The 19,157-nt window shown below is 35.8% G+C and overlaps 1 protein-coding gene across 1 annotated transcript; it reads right to left on the reverse strand.

Moving 5' to 3' along the window:
* Positions 1-1,113: 1,113 nt before the first annotated feature.
* LOC135685510 (radixin) lies at positions 1,114-15,489 on the reverse strand. The gene is made up of 14 exons (XM_065201480.2): positions 15,202-15,489; positions 12,256-12,339; positions 11,260-11,355; positions 9,646-9,750; positions 9,050-9,139; positions 7,676-7,755; positions 7,137-7,220; positions 6,419-6,565; positions 5,720-6,090; positions 4,731-4,891; positions 3,691-3,783; positions 3,072-3,323; positions 2,299-2,493; positions 1,114-1,431 (listed from the first exon to the last, which is right to left on the reverse strand). The coding sequence occupies exons 1-14, from the start codon at positions 15,211-15,213 to the stop codon at positions 1,267-1,269; spliced, it is 1,935 nt and encodes a 644-aa protein (XP_065057552.1). The 5' UTR covers positions 15,214-15,489; the 3' UTR covers positions 1,114-1,266.
* Positions 15,490-19,157: the final 3,668 nt, after the last annotated feature.

The following is a 19,157-nucleotide window of genomic DNA, read 5'->3' on the forward strand; positions in this document are numbered from 1 at the left end:
GTTTCGCTCTTCATGTTGTACATTCGTCTAAACATTGATTTTCATTATTTTCTTGAATACTCCTCACTGATGGATTATCTCCCCATTTCCGATGTATGTAACCAAGAAATTAGATAAACATTCAATAATTCCAACGTTCTTTTTCTTTAAGAATGCTGCTCTTTACTTTTCCATGCAATAAATTAAAGTTTTGACGGATCAAAATCGAACATCTTAACTAGCAATCCTCAACGTGACGTGCTTCTGCTGCTATAAAAAGCCATAAACAACAAGCAAGCCCCTTTCTCAACTTTTTCATCCAGATACTTTGCATTAACATCGCATAAAATGTACACACGAAACATAAACAATCTGGTGAAAAGACGGAAACAGCACAAAGGTGCAACATTATACAGCAGTTGGCCGTTAGAGACACTTTTGTTATTTTGAAAATGATCATTTGTTTTAGTGATCTAGAAACTACGAGAGTATCTATTTTAGGGTTATTTTCAGAACGCATTTAGAGCTGTACGTTTTATTTTAAACAGTTTTATGCTTGCATGTAAATTCCTGTTTTCGCTTATCATTTCAAGTTAGTCAGGAGAGTCGTTTGGAAAACCGTATATTTGATATGCTTGCTTTTTTGCCAAAAATGATAGCCTTGAATTCCATTTTTTCTAGAAATTCTATTACAATCATCTAAAACCGATTAGAACGTGTTTTGCATTCAAAACAAACATTTTTTATCACGTTTAAAAGGAAAAAATTATGACAAAAATTGGTCATCTTAGCTATCAGATACTTTGAAATTGAAATGAAAATTGTCTAAAACAGTTTAGTCATTCGTTTTAGTTATTTCTGATAAATTAAACATGAACAGTTTTCTTGGCGGTACAGAACTTGAAAATGTCTTTGAAAAAAGCAAACATTTTACAACATTTTGGCTAAAAGCTTTTTCGTCTGACATTCTTCAGAGCATAAAACGTCAGAAAAAGGTCCGGCAGAACACGATGGAAAATATACACCCAGTTGTGGATACTAAAGCTGAAAAATTAAACTAAGTACTATAAACTTAATATTAAAGCTGAAATTAACTGAAGTTAAGTGCGAAAAAGCAGGAAAAAATAGTCAAACTCTCATGCATATAATCTTTCAATAAATTCTTTTTAATTACAACAGCAACTGGCGCTAATATTAATGATAATCAACAAAATCGATAGAAAATTAGAAAACCGAATTCTGTTTTGACTGTTTCACGGGATTGCACTACGATGGTCTGGGATGCATTTACAAAGATTCGAATTCATCGATACGAGATTTTGTGTTTCCTTGGCGAATCTGGCGAAGGGTTTTGTACTTGTCTCTGCCGGCTAAGATGTTTTCTTGATGTAATTCGTCCTCGCGGGTCTTTCGCGTGTCGTCCCTTGAAGCTGTCAGCTCACTACCAAGTTGCTGAAATCGCGAGCAAGAGGTGTTGTTTACAATCAAGAAATTCCGAACAAGAAAAAAGAATGATACATTAACTTATATTTAGAGGGCCTAAGCAAAAGAAGAATTAGACATTCTAAAATAAAATATCACTAACATTTGATAGACTCAGGAAGCTACTTTGACATGTAAAGAATGTAAAGACAGAAAGATGGATGCATTCGTTGAGATAAATTCGATAAATTCGGCGAAAAAAATGGTTTGGTAGGCGAGCGTTTCGCGAAATTTAAGCTGTCGCTCGTGAAGCATATCGTGATCCCAAACAAATAAACAACCGTAGACAGTATCTTGCTTTGCCATGATGTTGGCAATCAGATTAATAAAACTTTATTTTCAAAGAACGGTTTACTGCATTTCAAAATACTTTACAAAGAACATTTTTATTAGTGAGAGTGAAATGCTTTGTTGCAATAACAGCCTTGAATACATAAAAATATTTTTTGTACCCATTTTGTACCCAAGCTGAAACAAAATTTTTTTTTGCAAAATTCAGAGTATATTTCGAGTTTAATTTAGTGTTCCAGGCAGGAAATCCTTTTTCTAACTTTTGAAAGAAAAACCTATGTATTACAAACTTGGAATTTCATGTTTTCCAAGTATAAAACATCATCTAATTCTCTACTTTTCATGCAGTAGAATTTTAATGGTATATAATTTTTTGTGTCAAACTGGCAATTGCCTAATGATCTTACAGGTGAAAAAATAAATGGTACCTAAAACACTATATATACATAATGAAAACAGACAATTCGTGGGAAGATTCACTCAATTTATGTTGTGCTATAGCTAATGGCGATAAATCATTGAACAATGCCAAAATGCCATACTGACCAACAACTTGTCTCTCATTCTCCTGTTTTTGTCGACCTGTGACTCCATGTCTAGCTCCGTCTGTGCGGCATCTTCGTTCACTTCAAGGTCATGTGACTCGTCCTCTTTGTCATCGTCTTTATCATTCTCCTCCGAAGTCACTACGACTTGAGGAGCTGCTACAGCGGCCGCAGCGGCGGCGGCTTGTGCCCTCAACTAAAAAGCAAGGATTAACAAAAAAATTAGTGAATAATTCTTCAATAATTTACAATTAAACAGTTTGGTCAGAAGAATGCATATTTAAAGAAACGGTAGAATGAGATATGTACAAGCTCTGCCCAAGCCCTTAAAAGATAATCAATTTCAAAAGAAATGAAGAGGCTGGGGCTTGGGAATAATGATGGCTAGAAATGGATAGTATTACAGAAGGATACAGAACCTCTACCTGGCAGATGTTAGATAACGGGGAAAGACGAAACAGTATATAGGAGACATGGATAAACTGTCTTTTAAATAAAGTTAGATGGCTAATGTGAAAAATCTCTAGAACCTAGGTAACGAGCCATTCATTCTCGGTCAAAACAGCCTAAAAGGGGGAAATTTCAGTTCTACTGTCTCTGCAATTAAAATTTCTACTTTAATTTCTACTTCACTTCAAATCATGAGCAAATATTTATGAGCTCAAGTTCCTTTTGACGATCCTTTAATCAAGTTATCATTGGTGCCCGTGGTAAATACCCAATAACAAAACTGCCTTGAAAGATAACATAAAGATGAATAATCATAAAACTTACGACTTCTGCCTCTGCCTGGGCAGCGGCAGCTTGAGCAGCAGCCGACTCTGCAGCGGCTCTGGCCTCTGCTTGTGCAGCGAGGGCCTGTGCTGCGGCTGCTTCCGCGGCTGCTTTAGCTTCAGCTTCCTTTGCTGCCGCCTCATCAGCCCTCCTTTTCTCTTCTTCTGCAATTCTGGCCGCTTCCTCTACAGCCTTCTGTTGCTCTGCAATGCGTTGTTGGTTTTCACCTTCACGTTTTCGTGTCTCCTCAAGCTGAAAAGGAGAGAAATGAAATGATCGATCACGGCGCTTTCCGGGTACCGATTTCAACTGGACTACAATAACAAGCTACTGACACATGCTCCTTCATGCCCAAAGCTTTTATTCTGCCTGCTTCAATGAAAAATCTAGCCATCAAATAAGTGTTTGACTTGGCAAGGGAGTTTAGCTTCTTTTTTACACGGAAAATTCAATAGGGCCTAAAATTTAAATAAATTGGCATAGTTGCGAATCGGCGAGCACTCAATATAGTAATAAACATTTTAAGCATATCTCTTATAAAGTTGCGAAACTGATGATTAACAAAAAAACCCGTACAAGAAACTAGGACAGGACGGGGCAGAAAAACGAGATATCCTACCTCAAGTTCCAGTCTCTCCTTTTCTTTTCTCTTTTCTTCGGCTAATTCTTCAATTTTCTTTGCTGCATCTTCAGCTTCTTTGACTTTTGCAGCCTGCAAAAACACATTTTGTAAACTTACAAACAACAGGAATAAGATTAATTTAAAATGAAGATACGACAACGCTACAATTAAAGATGAGGTCAAACAAGACTCATTTCTGACTCCTACTTATTGCAAAATTCTTAATACAAGACTTGACAATAGTCCATTTTTATATTATAAAGTAAACAAGAAAAGCAACAAATACAAGTTTAATACTCTCAAAGACTGGTGTTTTCTTCTTCGCATTTCAACGATTTCTTCCCAACAGGCAGCAAGTTCTATGTATGGTTCGAAGCTCGCAAAATCCTTCCTTTCGCACGAAATTCAAAAGCAGTTTTGGAATCAATAAGAACCTTGAGTCTCTTTAGAAAGTGGGTTTCAAATACTTACGCTTTGCTTACAACTAGTCAGTCAATGCTAAGTAATTAAGAAAAAAGGAGTCTTAGAACAATATTTTTGTCTTAGACAAGAATTTATGCTTTGCATTCTTGTAATTGCAGAAAAAACATTTTGAATGAAATTCACGGATCGATCTTTCGCCTTGGTCTTCTAGAAACTAATTGTGATGGTTGGAGCACTTGTTTTTCACTAGAAATGCCATTTAGGGATTGAATCTCTGTAAACCATCAATAAGCTTACGGATTAAGCAGACTGAACGATTAACGAATAACACGTTGAACAGCCAATGTTTGGAATTTTCTTCCACCTGGACTCATTTCCGGTAAGAAATTTGAAATAAACTCTTTACTGCTTGCAATAAAAATCAGTCAGGATTGTAAATCTTATTTTGACTAACTGGTACTTAATTGCTAAGTATTGTGACAGTCCAAAGCCGATGCAAGCTGCCAGAAACTTCAAAACAGATTTCAACCACTGTAGCTATCACCGCTAGCTAGTAAATTCCTCTTTCTATGCGCCAAAACATAATTCGTAAATTAATATATTATCTGACCTACCATTTGTTCCTTTTCCAATTCATTTTTCTTCGCAAGCTCCTCCACCTCTCTCCTCTTTTCCTCTGCTTCCTGTTTCGCTTTGATAATAGTTACAGCCTCTTCTTCAGCCAGCTTCCTCTTTTCTTCCAATTCCGAAACAGCAGCTTCAGATTTCTTTAAAGCTAAAACAAAGATCAAACTATTTAAATAAATTTACCCGTACTGATGCTTCAATGGGCACGTTACAATAAAATAGGCATTAGCTAATGACTATCAAATAAAGGTACATCTGATTTCGGAAGAACAAACAGCTTTTCCTGTACTGACCGAATTTTGTTCAAAATGTTCAAACAATCCACAGTCAATTTATACAAACTTTCAACTTGCTTATATCTTAGTGCCTGTGCAACAGCCACTTAATACAACCTGCTTGGTAGATCATCTATTGCATAAAACAAATCATTCTATTTGGAGAAAGCACCCACTTAGGTACGGAGTTCATATTGGCTTTTTTAGGCTTTATGACCATAAACTTAGGATAGGAGCATTTGAATGGGAAACGCATAGTCTAATCAGGCCTGGCTATTTGAAGAGAGCCATAGCCTTTCCTCCTCTCCCCCCCCCCCCCCCCAGGTTTCCCTTAAATGCCCAAGGAAAGCTGCTGATTGCTCTCGGAAACTGTTCCAAAAAAGAAAATTGCCCTTCTTTAAAAATGATTTTTCCCTTATTTCTATTCTTATATTTCTCTGAATAGCTTTCCTGGAAATTACTAGGAGAGTTGTTTATTGCTCTACTGCTAAAAATCGCTCTACTGCTAAAAGTCGCTCTGCTGCAAAAAGTCGCTCTACTGCTAAAAATCGCTCTACTGCTAAAAGTCGCTCTACTGCTAAAAGTCGCTCTACTGCTAAAAGTCGCTCTGCTGCAAAAAGTCGCTCTACTGCTAAACGTCTTATGGTTAGGCCTGTATAATGATAATAGTTGCAAAAAAGTTCAAAAGAAATATTTCCAACCTTCCTGGGCTTTTAATGCATCCTCTTCATATTTTTTAAGCTTTGCCTCAAGATCCAGTCTCTGCAACTCAGCCTTTGCCCTCGCTTCCTGTTCCTGCTTCAATCGTTGCCTCTCTGCTTGCTTATTCAATCGCTCTTCCTTTGCCTGGGCTTTCATTTGCTGCACCTCAATCGTGTCTGGTTTGCGCCTTCTCATGTACAGCTCGTGGTTGCCCATACACAAGGCCAAAATTCGCTTGTTGATTCGCAGTCTTTGCACGGTGAAAACAAAGTCCGGTGCTTTTTTGTCGATTGGTTTAATGACGAATTTCTTGTCGTTGAACGAAATGTTGCGGATTTCACTCCAAGGGAAACCAATTTTTGGAGTAAGTCTGAAATATTTATTAAGCTTTAGATTAAGCTTTAGGAAATAGAAGAAACAGAATCAATTAAGCTTCACATTATGCCTGAGAGGATGGTTTTCAGCTTTTATGGTGATGATGATTATTATGAACATTATGATGATGACAGGCACATATACACACGGAAACATTAAGGAGGCATTCACATAAAGCCTGCATCTACGAGATCCTGATTGACAGTGATGGTAACAATAATGAATTCATTCATTCAAGTCATTATTATAATCCTGATGATGAAAATGCAAACTATGTTACGGAAAAAGATATTCGGCAAATGACAATTCGAAAAGAAACATACTTGTCATTTTGTTCATAGATATTCAAGCCAAGTGCATCGACGCCGAGCCATAACTGCGTTCCTTTCTTATTTTTTATTTCAAAGTAGTTGACACCATACATTTCCAAATCCTGGCCTATTTTCAGATACTCTAGCATTGCATCTTCCCTGTCAAGTAAATCTAGACTTTCAGTAAAACATTTTGAAAATTAATGAAAGTGAAGAGATTATATATATATACCCAACAAAATTTTGAATGCTCTGACTACCAATACAACCATATGTATTTAAAGCCAATAAAACCAAAAACCAAAGAATTAAATAAAAAAACACTTAAATACAAGCAGAGAAAGAAGGCAAAATTCTATGATCTATAAAAGTTGACAAAATTCGATGCAGCATAAAAGCAACAAGCAAAGCTTGACTGTCTTCTTTCCTTGCAAAAAATAAAATTATATATTTATAAGGGTGTGGCTCATTCAACATGAATAACTTCGAGCAAATTAATATAAAATTGCATTGGAGGTCCACCCTTGCAAGGTATTGCTCTCGTGAAATACCAGCGCTTGGCATGAAAAGCTGGTTACTACCAACAGCTAAGAATACACCTTTGCATGCTTTGTTTACTGATTAAACAATTGTTGTTTGAGGAAAGAAACGTTGAAACTTCGGTTATGTTTAACTAGACCAGCAAAAGGATTCGAAGAATTAGCAAAAGTGATTCTCGAGTAGGCCAAACCTGGTCATGTCTGTATGCTCTCCCCACCAAAGCATAATTCGTTCTTCCCATTGCACTTTCGTCAACTGATGCTGATCAACAACTCTATTAAAAAAATATTACTTGCTTAAAAGTGCAGGCCCTTTGCAGAAATACCGTGCATTCTACGCAAATAAGAGCAAATGTTTATATAAACAGCTGTTTAAAGAAACAGCTATTCTATCACTTAATAGCCTTGAAAGTACGATGACTTAATGATTTGAATAAAAACAAATCATCTCCAAAAAATTGGTTTTAAATCATTTTCTGCAGCTTAATAATGAGCGGGCCAGTGTGCTGAGGGCAAAATACAAGTTAGCTGAGGACAATTTTTATACAAAATATTGAACAGGTTAAGAACAATTTAATCCCAACTCATGACTTGCTAAATTCAACTCAAAATATCAACAAAAGCCAAATGCTTAACCACAAGAGAACATAACTCAGTCGAGATCGATAAGGAAACAAAGCCAGAATCACGGAAGTGACTCGATCTGTTAAATTCATTCAAAGCCACTTGCCTCTGTGGAAGAAGCCGATCGTTCGCTAGGAAGCCTGGTTGGTGAGCCTTCTTATCAAAATCGCCATACTTTGCTTGCATCTGGAAAAACAAACGACTTGCTGTTAATGAAAATGCTTCACATCAGTCTAATATCAGCGTAAAACTTGACTAAAAATACGAAAAATTTAAAAAGGTTTTATGGTTGTTAAAAAAGGAATTCCACCAGCTACAGAGGAAATTATAGAACATTATATTAACTTTTTTCTCGTCACATTTGCGTTTCATCAGGAATAGTGATGCAAAGGAACATTGCGCAGATTAAAAGCTTACAGTCTGGAAAGACAAAAGATAAAACGCCTTGCAAATTACAAATACACCTTGAAATGAGCTATAAATGCTAGACAGAAATTCTAAGTTGAAAACAGCATCTTTACAATCACTTTGATTACAAATTTAATCCGGGACTTGAAGAACGGACTGACAATGACCTTACCTTTGCTAAGCTTATAGGAATAAAGTTTTAAAGCACCTTCATGAATTTTAAGTCTTACCACTTGTTACAATTCAATCTAATCAGTAGCTGAGCACAAATGGCAAATGTCTATATAGCTAAAACATCAAACGTGGAAGCAGAAAATGCATGTATCGCTCATAGTTATTATTAAAAATTATTCGCAAAATAATGCAAAAAATAATTCAAATGTTGTGAATGATAGTTGATAATTATAGTACAAGGGCAATACATGGAATTGATTAAAAATGAAACGAAGAAAAAGAAAATAGTCGTCCATATGAGGGCAAAAAGCCTGGAAAACTTGTCTTAGACAGCAATGTCCAAAGTCAGCACTATAGGCCAATCACACTACGGGTCAGATTTTATGCAAGTACAGTGATTAAGTATAAAAGAACGGTGCAAATTTTGCAGATACTTTTGACCTCAAGGTGGAATAACTGTAAACATTTTCTAACCCTTCCATGACAAACGATTGTAAGACACTAGCCACTAACGGAGTCAGCATGACGTCATCACGTTACGACGGCCCTTGAGACATGCATCAAGTCTGTACAGCCATTGCAACAATCAATACAACCTTATCAGAGCAGACAACAAAACGGAATTCCCTGTTACTGTTAAACAGCAAACAATAACGCGATTTAAATAAGGAATTAGTTTTCTTAGAAGCCAAGTCTCCAACGTGACACTGGACTACAGATATCACTTGCGACCTCAAATAGAAAAGTACACAATCCTAACTAAATACAACTAGCACATTGGTTTCCAAACGCATGGCGAAAACTTTACAAAATTTCCGGTACTTTTCTAGTGATGATATTTTTGACACTGATGAGATTTGGAAAAAGAAACAGGAACATCGATTAGATTCATACTTACTGCATAGGAGGAAAGCAGAACAGAAGTTTCTGGTGGGCAATAGACATCACCTGTGAGGATACCATCTTTCACTTGCAAGAAGAATAGTTTCTGGAAAAGCAAGACGATTAATAAAATAGCATCCAGTGTTTCGATTGCAGAAGAAATATGGATGATAATAATTAGCTGTATAGTGTTGTCAAGTGATGACGTCACAAAAATATATTTTTCCAATTTTTGAAATTTTTTCCCAAAACCTGAAAGAGCATCATGAAATAGGTATTACGAATTGGCTGAGATATGACCAGATGAGCACAAGCTCTGGCCCCATCAAACCAATGTAATTTGGTTTCAGTTCATAACTTTATGAACTGAGCCAAAATAACAGTATATAATCCATTAGCAACTTCAAATCTTCTATTGGCCATGGGTCAACCAATTTTTGACAAATTTAATTGATTTTGCATATATGGGATTATTTTGTGGTGTTCTTTTATGTTAAGTGGTCAAAATTTGAAAATTCTGAAAATAGTTTTTTGTGACGTCACACTGGAGAACTCTATCGACAAATGATTATTTTGCATGGGTTGATACAAAACATTTCTATCAGACCTTACCTGGGTGATGTCTTGGATAAGTTCTTCGCTAACATCCTCTGGAAAGAATTTAGCCCTAAATTTGAACTGCAATGTGGTATCTTTTTTAACATCTTGCTGTGTAACCTAAGAGAAAATATGACAAAAATATAAACTCGTGTTCATATGTTATTTACACACAATCTTGCCATCCTATATATTTGGGCATTGGTCAATAGCTACTTTTTTATCATATTTCTTTACAGCTACCTGGCAGCAAAATGTTGATCAATAACATTATTAGTCATTCTTGGAGAATTGTTGTTTTGATCTCTGTAAGCTGATGATTCCATCCAATGAAAAGGTTTAAAACTGTTTTCAGATAAGCCAGACACAATATAAACAACAGAATTATAATTCATGCTAATTGTAATTTATGGATTCCAAAGTGCATGATAGTCTTGACCCATGATGTAATGGCGTTTGAAATGTAGAACCAGGCCAAGACACATGATCACACACCCATGCCTCATCAACCACAAAACGTTTTCAGGATATGTGATTCATGCTCGTTGGTTTGATAAGTTCTGAGGAAGTATTTTGCATGAAGGGCAAATAATGTGTTGCACACATGTTTGAGGAAGATCCAAGAAAATAAAGAAATATCAAGCATGATAATGTCACATCACCCTGGTATGCAGGCACTTTCTTTTTATAAAAAGGTAGGGCAAATCTTTGAGACAGGGAATGCACAGCTGTTGGGTGAAGTGATTAACCATAAAACTATGACCCTTGTTTGTCGCATCATTTCTTCAACACTGACATTAATATTCCTCTCAAAAACATTGATAACAAACTGCAGTTAATAACACATTTGGAAATTGTAGTTCTGAACCCTAGAAGTCTAAATCAAACTCATTCACAGCACCATCTTTTCAAATAAACAAATCAAAGTGTGTCAAGTGTTATATGAAAATGAATTGAATATGAAAATTAAACCAAATGGAAAAGAAAAAAATTGAAAAACCACCAAGCAATGTGAATACTACAGATAGGTTTTAAAAGGAAAAGAAAATCAAACTGCATCATTTTAAAAAAACATTTTTACACCCATCAGTTATGCAGCATTAATAAGTGAAAATAGGTTACTATGAACTGAAAATTTTATTTATAAACTAATTGAAATAAAAAACCAAGCATAATGAGTGAAATAAGAAACCAAACAAAAGTGAACTTGGGCGGATATTCCTTTGGACCTTAAATTTTCTTTATACAGGAAGGGCAATCACCTTTGAAACCTTAACCACAGGTGGGGGTGTGGTCTGCAAACCTTGTGAAAATATCTTTATGAATAGGTATGTTGTAATCATGCTTGGAAATAAATGCACATACTAAGGCACTGGAGTAGCCTTTGTGTACAAAAAAACTTAAAAACCTCTCTTCCTTTTTATATAAAAAAATATTACCACCATTCTAGGCTCTTCTTGGGAGACCAAGGTCATGTAAATAGGCTCACCAACAAGTGACACAAACGATGACACAGTCTAAGCTATGTTCTAAAAGCAATGCCACAAAACTGACTGTAACATTTTTGTTCTTTAAATTCAAATGACAAGGACTTATAAATCAGAATAAGATGCCCTTGTTGACACTTACTTTCTTATTTAATTTCAACCAAGTGACATAGCCTTTGAGATCGGTGTATTGGAGGCCAAAAAACCATATCTCTCTAAGGCCAATGGTTTTAACCACCTGTAGAAAAAAAGAAGGTTTGACAAATTGAAAAACATATATATATAAATATTCCACATCAACATTAACCACATATATAATGAAAACCACATGAGTATAAAGTATCTTAGAATAATCATGTTCTTTCAAATATAAACTATAAATTTTATAAAATTGTGTAAGAATCTTTATAGGCACCACATCTTGTTGAAATTTGATGGTCACCTAAGAGTGTTTGCCTGATAAATTGAGCATCGTAAAGTTTCTAGGCACTTGGTAAGCACCTAGGACAAATGTTTGACTCAATTCTATAATTTGCTAGCCTAATCTATAGTCATTAATAGTTGGAAAATTGAGGTTTGTTTGTGTGGAGTGTATCAAGAAAATTATGATTAAAAAAATTTCTATTTTTGGGATAATTCAATTTTGTTATCATCATAACACCCAATTACGATAATTTTGGATCAACCAGGATAAAAACTCCGTTCGGCAGGTAGTCCTTGTCTACTTATGAAAGATATATTGCAAAAATAGGACCTACATACATATATGCATTTGATGATCCATTATTAAAGGCTGTTTGCAGTTCAGTTTAAAGAATGTTTAAAATAAAAAGATATAAATCAAATGCCATCAAAAACAGATTTGATCTTTTGAATTTGATTTTACACAGTATAAACTTGCTGTTAAAATGAGTTAGTAAGAATCACTATATGTAACATGATAGTGCTTGATGCACAGAATAACAGAGCAATGAATACAGTAGAAGTATGACCAACGATGAGGCATTTGTTCTGTGACTCTGTGTTTGATGCTTGCACAATCAAAACCTAAAAGTCTGTCTAGTGAGTAAAGCAAACATTAAATATCATACTTCTACTGTATTTTTTCGAATTATTTTAAGAATAATATGGTGCAAACCTGGTCAAAGAGCTGCTTTCCAGTGGTGTTTTGCTGAATAGCAAATTCCAGCTCTGCGTCCATAGTGGTGACTCGGACATTGATCTAAAAGAGGAATTTGAATGATTTAAAACCTTGATGAATGAATGATCTAAAATTGAACTTTTTTAAATAATCAAAATTTTAATTGCGATATCCTGGACAGGCCATATTTTTTCATCTATATACAATTGAATTTCTATGTCAGAGACTTTTCCTATCTTTTCTCACCTAAAAATACCACAAGCCAGCAATTCTTGGCTGACAATGCCATTTTGCCAATAATCCTAAAATTACTATTGCTATGTCAAAACACATTATTTGTAGCTGGTACTTATCTGCAATAAATAAATTGGTTAATTCAATGTTATCTTGAGGAGACTAAAACCATTTCTCAAGACTGAAAGAAACCAGACAACCATCTGCCCTGGATAGCACTTAGTGTGCAGATAGTGTCAAACATAAAAGACATGAATTGACAAACAGGACATCTATCAGACGGCTTCTAGTTTTTGTTTGCAACCTGATCTCTTTTTAAGCCTAATGTCATCAGGGCAGGGAAACAGGAAACAGAAGTCCCCAATAATTTACAGAAACTGTAAATACCCACCTAGCACTTAGCAAATTTTGAACTTTTTTAGGGGGCACTTCATTAAGCAGGGTGTTCATTCACGCAGGGAACTCGTTACAATGGAGTTGCTAATTTATTCTGCAGATCATATCCAACAAGAACAAAAATAGAGGGACAAAAAATTTGAAAAATGAACTTGAGAAAGTAGAATTAAAAGGTCCACTTTCAGATTGACATTAGAAAACACTTAAATACCAAGAGTGTCCCAGTTCTTGGAAAAAAATTAGTGTTAGGCTAAACTGATTCTCTTTAGGTCAAACATTATGAATGAGCTGGATGATGGTTATTTGAAGGATGGGGTGCTCATTTGAGGGGTGGGTTCATTAAGTTTTTAATTGCTTTGGGGGTACTCATTTGTGCAAGCCACTCTTTTAATGTTGCACCAACTTAAGGATTTACAGTAAACCTATACATAACCCTAGCTACAAGTAACTTTTATCAGGCCTTGCACTAAACAAAATGAAGGTGCTCCATAAAACAAGCTCCTAAGAAACTCAAGGCACACTATTTCACGCTTCTATGTATTTGCATTTTTTCTTAATGAAAATGTGTCAAACGTTTTGTGTCCAGATGGAAATGATGCATATTAAAATGTGGTTTTATACAATTTTATTTTCTATGCACAACAGGCCTTAAAAGGAACTGGATACAAAATCTAGTCATCTAAAGATTAGTGGTAAAAACTCTTATATAAATCTCATAGACCAAAACATTTCCGTCAATTGAGAAGATTGTTTAATTTTAATAAAAATTAATTTCAGACGGTATTTTGCCAATCTGCTGAGTAGGGCAGTTCTAGCATATGTGGAGTCAATTCAGCCACATTTCTGTGTGCAAAATTTCTACAATCAATTACATGCATTCAAACATAAGCTTTTCCACAGTAGGGTAATTGGAAATTTGGTGAGCATTTTGATGTGTGGCTGACATACTTGTGGCATCTAGCAAATTTACAGTGACTGAAATTCTACCAAGCAACAATTTTTATAACGCTTAATCAAATTTTGATATAAATATAATACTTAAAATATTATATAAGTAACATTTCATCAGTACTAATCCAATATGTAAGTTGCATGTGGTATATACTTTATCCAATAATGAAAATATGATGAGCAACTATCATGATTTTCATCAGTACTGTTCTGGGTAAAAATGGATCTAGCAAAATTTGCAATGAGGTTTTACAAATGTACATTAAAATTCAAACCAATTCTGGTTGTATATACATTTCACTTGACATATAACAAATCTGGAAGTTTTTGACTGATACATAAGTTGAGATGCTTGAAAATCTTATAACCACAATGGTAGCATGGTGTAGAGTAAGATTTTAAAATCATAAACTCTAGTGTAATGGTCTTTAAATGTGCTACAAGGCTAAGAAAACTCGACAACTCAAATCAGAAGCTTTACAAACAAGCAGGTTTTGACACAAAATCACAACAGAGACCCTTAAAAGTGTGTAAACAGGTGACAAGGAAGTAAAATAAACTGAAAGGAGGAGCTGCAAACTTTTAAGAGCTGTTAAGGAAGGTAAATTAGAATAAAGCTGCCAATCACCAATGCTGGTTGATGCCTATGGATGAATAAAAGACTTATTGGGGTTCCAATAAAACCTTCTTGTCTCTTGATGATAACATGCTTAGAAATTATTTAAGACTCGAGTCTTTTGTATGACAAATGATAAAGAAATAAAATTAAGGTTCTTTTAATCAGTCGTAATGTTTTGTATCTCTAGACCGTTAGGACATATTTCTGCTTGATCACTATTTTCAAGGCAGAATGCAAAGTTATTAGTCTCCGTAATTTGAAACCTGTGTACTTTTACTTTGATTCAATACTTACATGTTTCAAACGCCAATTAAAACTACAAATTTAATCTTTTAACACAAAAAGGTAAATTCAAAAGCTTTTGGTAAATTATAAATGAACTGTTGTACAACAAAAACCTTCCAGTGCTGTAAAATGTGGCGCATAACTGATCAGGATTATAATCGATAAAGATTAATCCTAAATAGAAAAGGATATGGCTTATTCTGAAGAGAAAACTAACATTTGCCCACTTATGATGTTTCGGTCAAAAGTTATGCAGTAAATTTACACCTTTTTCAACATAATTTACATTTCTAAAGGAACACATTAGTAAATTAATGGGGTAGAAACAACTATTAAAAAGATGACGAGGAGATTAGGTTTAGTTCATTAATTGCGCTGATGACAGAAAGGTCTTTACATATTAGCAAACTTGGAAAAAAAGAATCAATTAGAAAACTGGCAGGTATCTAAGAACTTACTGCTTTCGGCATCTTTGTTTCTTATGTTCGTTCACCAAATTATTCAGTAGAAGCTAGGCCAGCGAGTACAATCCTTCCGGCTTGTGTACTGTGTTTCAACGGCTGTGCAAATTCACTTGGATTGGAGACAGTGATTCGAGGAAATATTATTACAAACGATAAACTTGACTTAAATAAGACTTGTCGCATGCAGTCAAAAATGTTTGATTATCCCTCATTCAGCATACCCTCACGACCAAGAACCTCCCCGCCCTGAAGCCTACCAGTCAACACTCAAGCATGCCTCAAGCTACCCGTGGTTTACCCGCAGCGATTCATCGCAAATAATCGCATACAAACAATAGGACAAAATCTATCCCGCGGGAAGAAAGCTGTTACTCATAAATGGCTTGTGATGACTAATACGGTCTAATCGGACATAGCGATCTAATTGTAACCAGGAAGCAAGTTGCTGGACAAAAGGAATTCAATTTTTCGAAATTTATGTTGTGTGATGTGTGTGATGACCAATGAATCATGATGCAATTACATTTCGAATTTCGATGGCGTCCATCTTCAACTTCCGCTATAAAAATATCTTGCGCAATACACAAGGATCACTCCCAATTTTTCTTTCCTACGTCATTTGATCTGTGTCGATGATTTTATGGTTTTCGGATCATAGACAGGAAATACGAGCGGGCAGGGGGGCAGGGGCGGATCCAGAGCACATAACTTTGAGGTAATCCTTGAAGCAAATTAACATATCGGTCTCAGAAACTTTTTCACCTGATTCTCATTCTTCAAAAGGGGCGCACAATTTCCAAAAAGGGGCGCCAGACTTGCTTCAACAAGGGGGGCAGTAGCCGCCTCTTAATTCCGCCACTTTTCCTGAAACGTCGTAAAAACAATAGATACTATATGAAATAAATTCTTGCAGAGGAACCCCTCTAATAGGATTGAGTGGGCAATCGGAAAAAGTTAAGGAACCTTAATACTAAAAAAAACAAAAAAAATTAAGAAACCACTGAAATTTGGAAAAGGCAAGAACTCTGAAATTTCTTGAAAATCCACCAATGTGATTGACTGACCGGCATAATCTAAAATTTACATACAGAATGAAAATATACTTCCCCCTCTAAGTTCGATATTAGAACAGGTCGACCGTTCTAAGTAATATAGCATATAAAATTATATGAAATACAGTTTAATACAGTATCTCCAAATAATGCATGTGTAAAGTTTTAAACACGCAGCATTTTCAGACCTTCCCATCCTACAAACTTGATATGGCAAAAAGCCCACGATAATGCTGTTACCTGGTCAGACGGTGGGTGCATTTTCGAATTTTGGCCCTTTAAGTTCGCTGATAATGCACTTTTACGGGAAGCAATACAATGGGCACCCCCCCCCCCCCCCCCAGATGAATTTTGTTCCGACGGCACTGTACAACCTTATTACTCTAAAAAATGAATATCCATATGTGAAGCTATTTGATGGTAACAATTGAGTTTCTTGTGTTGTTGTTATATGTCTTAGCCGTTAGTGTTATATGTTAAGTTGTTATATCAATTTAAGAACCATACTGTAAAGGGGCCTATGAAGTTATAACTGGTCTTTGCACGATTTATTTGTGATGCAGTTTACTGCAATATTGAACATTGCTGCTTTCTTTATTTTCTTGATAAAAAATTAAAGCATTTTGTTGCTCATGACATTTATGATCCAATTTCACTGCATCCCTGCTCCCAGCAACTGCATCCCTACCCCTAACCACTTCATTCATGCCCCCAGCCACTGCAACCCTTTCTCAGAGACTGCATAAAATGTGTTAGGATCGTTTCACTTCACAAACTTAAATCATCGAGTTTTGGCTTAATTTCTGTGGAAAGGGGAAGTAGCGAGTTTTGACTTAATTTCCGTGGAAAGTTTATTGAAATTGTAGCTATTGCAAATATAGACAGGACATATAGCCTGACAACCTGACATTCAAGCTAATGTTTACTTTTTCAGCGAATTCTTGTAGTAGGGAGTCCAGGCTCTGCCGGGTGACTTTTTTTAAAATACCTGGATGTCATGTGACTGATATAGTCATTTAACGGTAAAAAGTCAGACAAAATCATTGCTAGCTCTTTACTGGAGTGTTATTTTTTGACACAAGTTACATATTTTGCCTCGTCTCGCTGCAAGCTTTCAATTGATGTATATTTAAGCATGATTTGCCGACATCAGTATTGTCATTTTGACGTCATCAAAAATTTTGCATCATGTCATCAAAGATTCTATTGTCATAATGCCAGCAAAAGCATTTCTTCCATAATTTTTTCATTCAAATAATTAGTATTTAGATCATTTGAATTAAATTTGTGCAAACCGCAATAGCCAAGGAAGTTCAAATAAGGTAGTCACTATCTGACGAGTCAGTCATTTCTTCCTCGGAAGTCATTATTGTCTGGTTCAAAGTCACGGTCCAACTCTGAACCGGACAATAAGTTCTCTGCATTTTCATTTGACTTTTGCACTGAGTTGGAAGAATGTCTTCGCACTATTATAGGCTGTCCAAAATGTCTTCGCACTATAGGTCTCAAGCGCTCGGTATGAAGGTGCATGATTTTCTTAATGGGTAAATTCATCTTCTGGGTCATCTTCATATCCTTGTGCTGTAAAGGAAGCTTTCTTTTCACACCTTGGATGTCCTTTTTACTTCTTTTGAGTTGGGGAAGCTGCTTTTCTTGTGGACCATCCCAATTTCAACTGCAGGCTTTGGGGACATGTCTTGTAGTGGTTGCACCTAAACACTGTAGCCAAAATAACCTTGTTAAGTTGACACAATTTAATTCTTTTCTGATTGAATAATTGTGGATCTGCTGGAACTGCTGTAGATGATTTTGTTTTTTAGATTTGATGAATACGAATCCTTGTCTCTAAATAGCTTTTATAAAGTGTTTCACTCTATTCTACAGTTTCGCGAATGCCTCTGCGTCTGCAATAACTCTTTCCGAGAGATATTTATCGAGGCCAATGTCTTGTATAAGCGCACATTGTTTGTCATTCTTCATCAGTTTTTTCATTACAGTAACCAGTAAGCCCATAATTCCATGGATCTGTGGGAAAACACAGCAAATTTTGGAACCAAAAATTTCAGCGATGCCTCAAATCTCGACACTTTTTGCTTGTTGTTTATGCACATAAACCACTTATTTGTGGGTTTGCACTTCTGCATTGCATGAACAAGGAGCACAAATACATCAGTATCCTTCGCAACAACAACTACTTTTGCATCTTTCAAGTTAGCATGCAAAATCACCCTGGTTTCAACCTTTTTGTGGTTACCTCTTGGAAGGATTTCTATTTGCTTTTTGAAGTCTCCCATGCTTCTTTTCCGTAAATTATAACCAATGGAATTGTCTGAAGCCTGTGACCCTCGGCGCTTCGATGTTTGCATCATATCAAAAATACCTTTTTACCTTGGAGTATCTTTTGCTCTAAACTTTTTTTATGCACTTGCCTTAATGACTTAGCTCTCCATTGTCATAAGCACAAAAATCCAAGAAAACATCGAAAGCAGTCTCAATTACGAACGAAGACCACCAAGCTTTCGAGACTGGCAAGGCTGTCTCTATCGAAAAGACATTTGCACACCTCATCAGAACCATGGCTCTAGTCTTGCAACTCCTGAAGGGGTACTGTGACAATAAAATGAAGCTGTTCTTCTGAATTTCATGTGCAAGGAGTCAAATCCATGTGTAAATCCACCACCAGAGAATGCCAGATGAAGTATTGATGAGATGGTCATATTTCGCAGCAGAAAAAAATCCTATTGAAGAAAGTCATGTACCTTCAGCCCAGCGCGAGGGATTCCTGGATAGCCTATAGTTTCAAGACATTCTTCCGACTTAGTGCAACAGTCAAATGCAGATGCAAAGAACTATTGTCCGGTTCAGAGTGGGAGCAAGACTTGCAACTACGGAGGAAGA

Source organism: Rhopilema esculentum, chromosome 15 (assembly GCF_057945365.1).
Source record: "Rhopilema esculentum isolate cy_ngs chromosome 15, ASM5794536v1, whole genome shotgun sequence".
NCBI lineage: Eukaryota > Metazoa > Cnidaria > Scyphozoa > Rhizostomeae > Rhizostomatidae > Rhopilema > Rhopilema esculentum.

Excerpts from the sequence above, each read along its gene's own strand:
- LOC135685510 (XM_065201480.2), bottom strand. Across the intron at positions 7,221-7,675 it reads GATCGGCTTCTTCCACAGAG|AGTTGTTGATCAGCATCAGT; the intron begins GCAAGTGGCTTT and ends TTTTTTTAATAG. Across the intron at positions 3,784-4,730 it reads AATTGGAAAAGGAACAAATG|GCTGCAAAAGTCAAAGAAGC; the intron begins GTAGGTCAGATA and ends GTGTTTTTGCAG.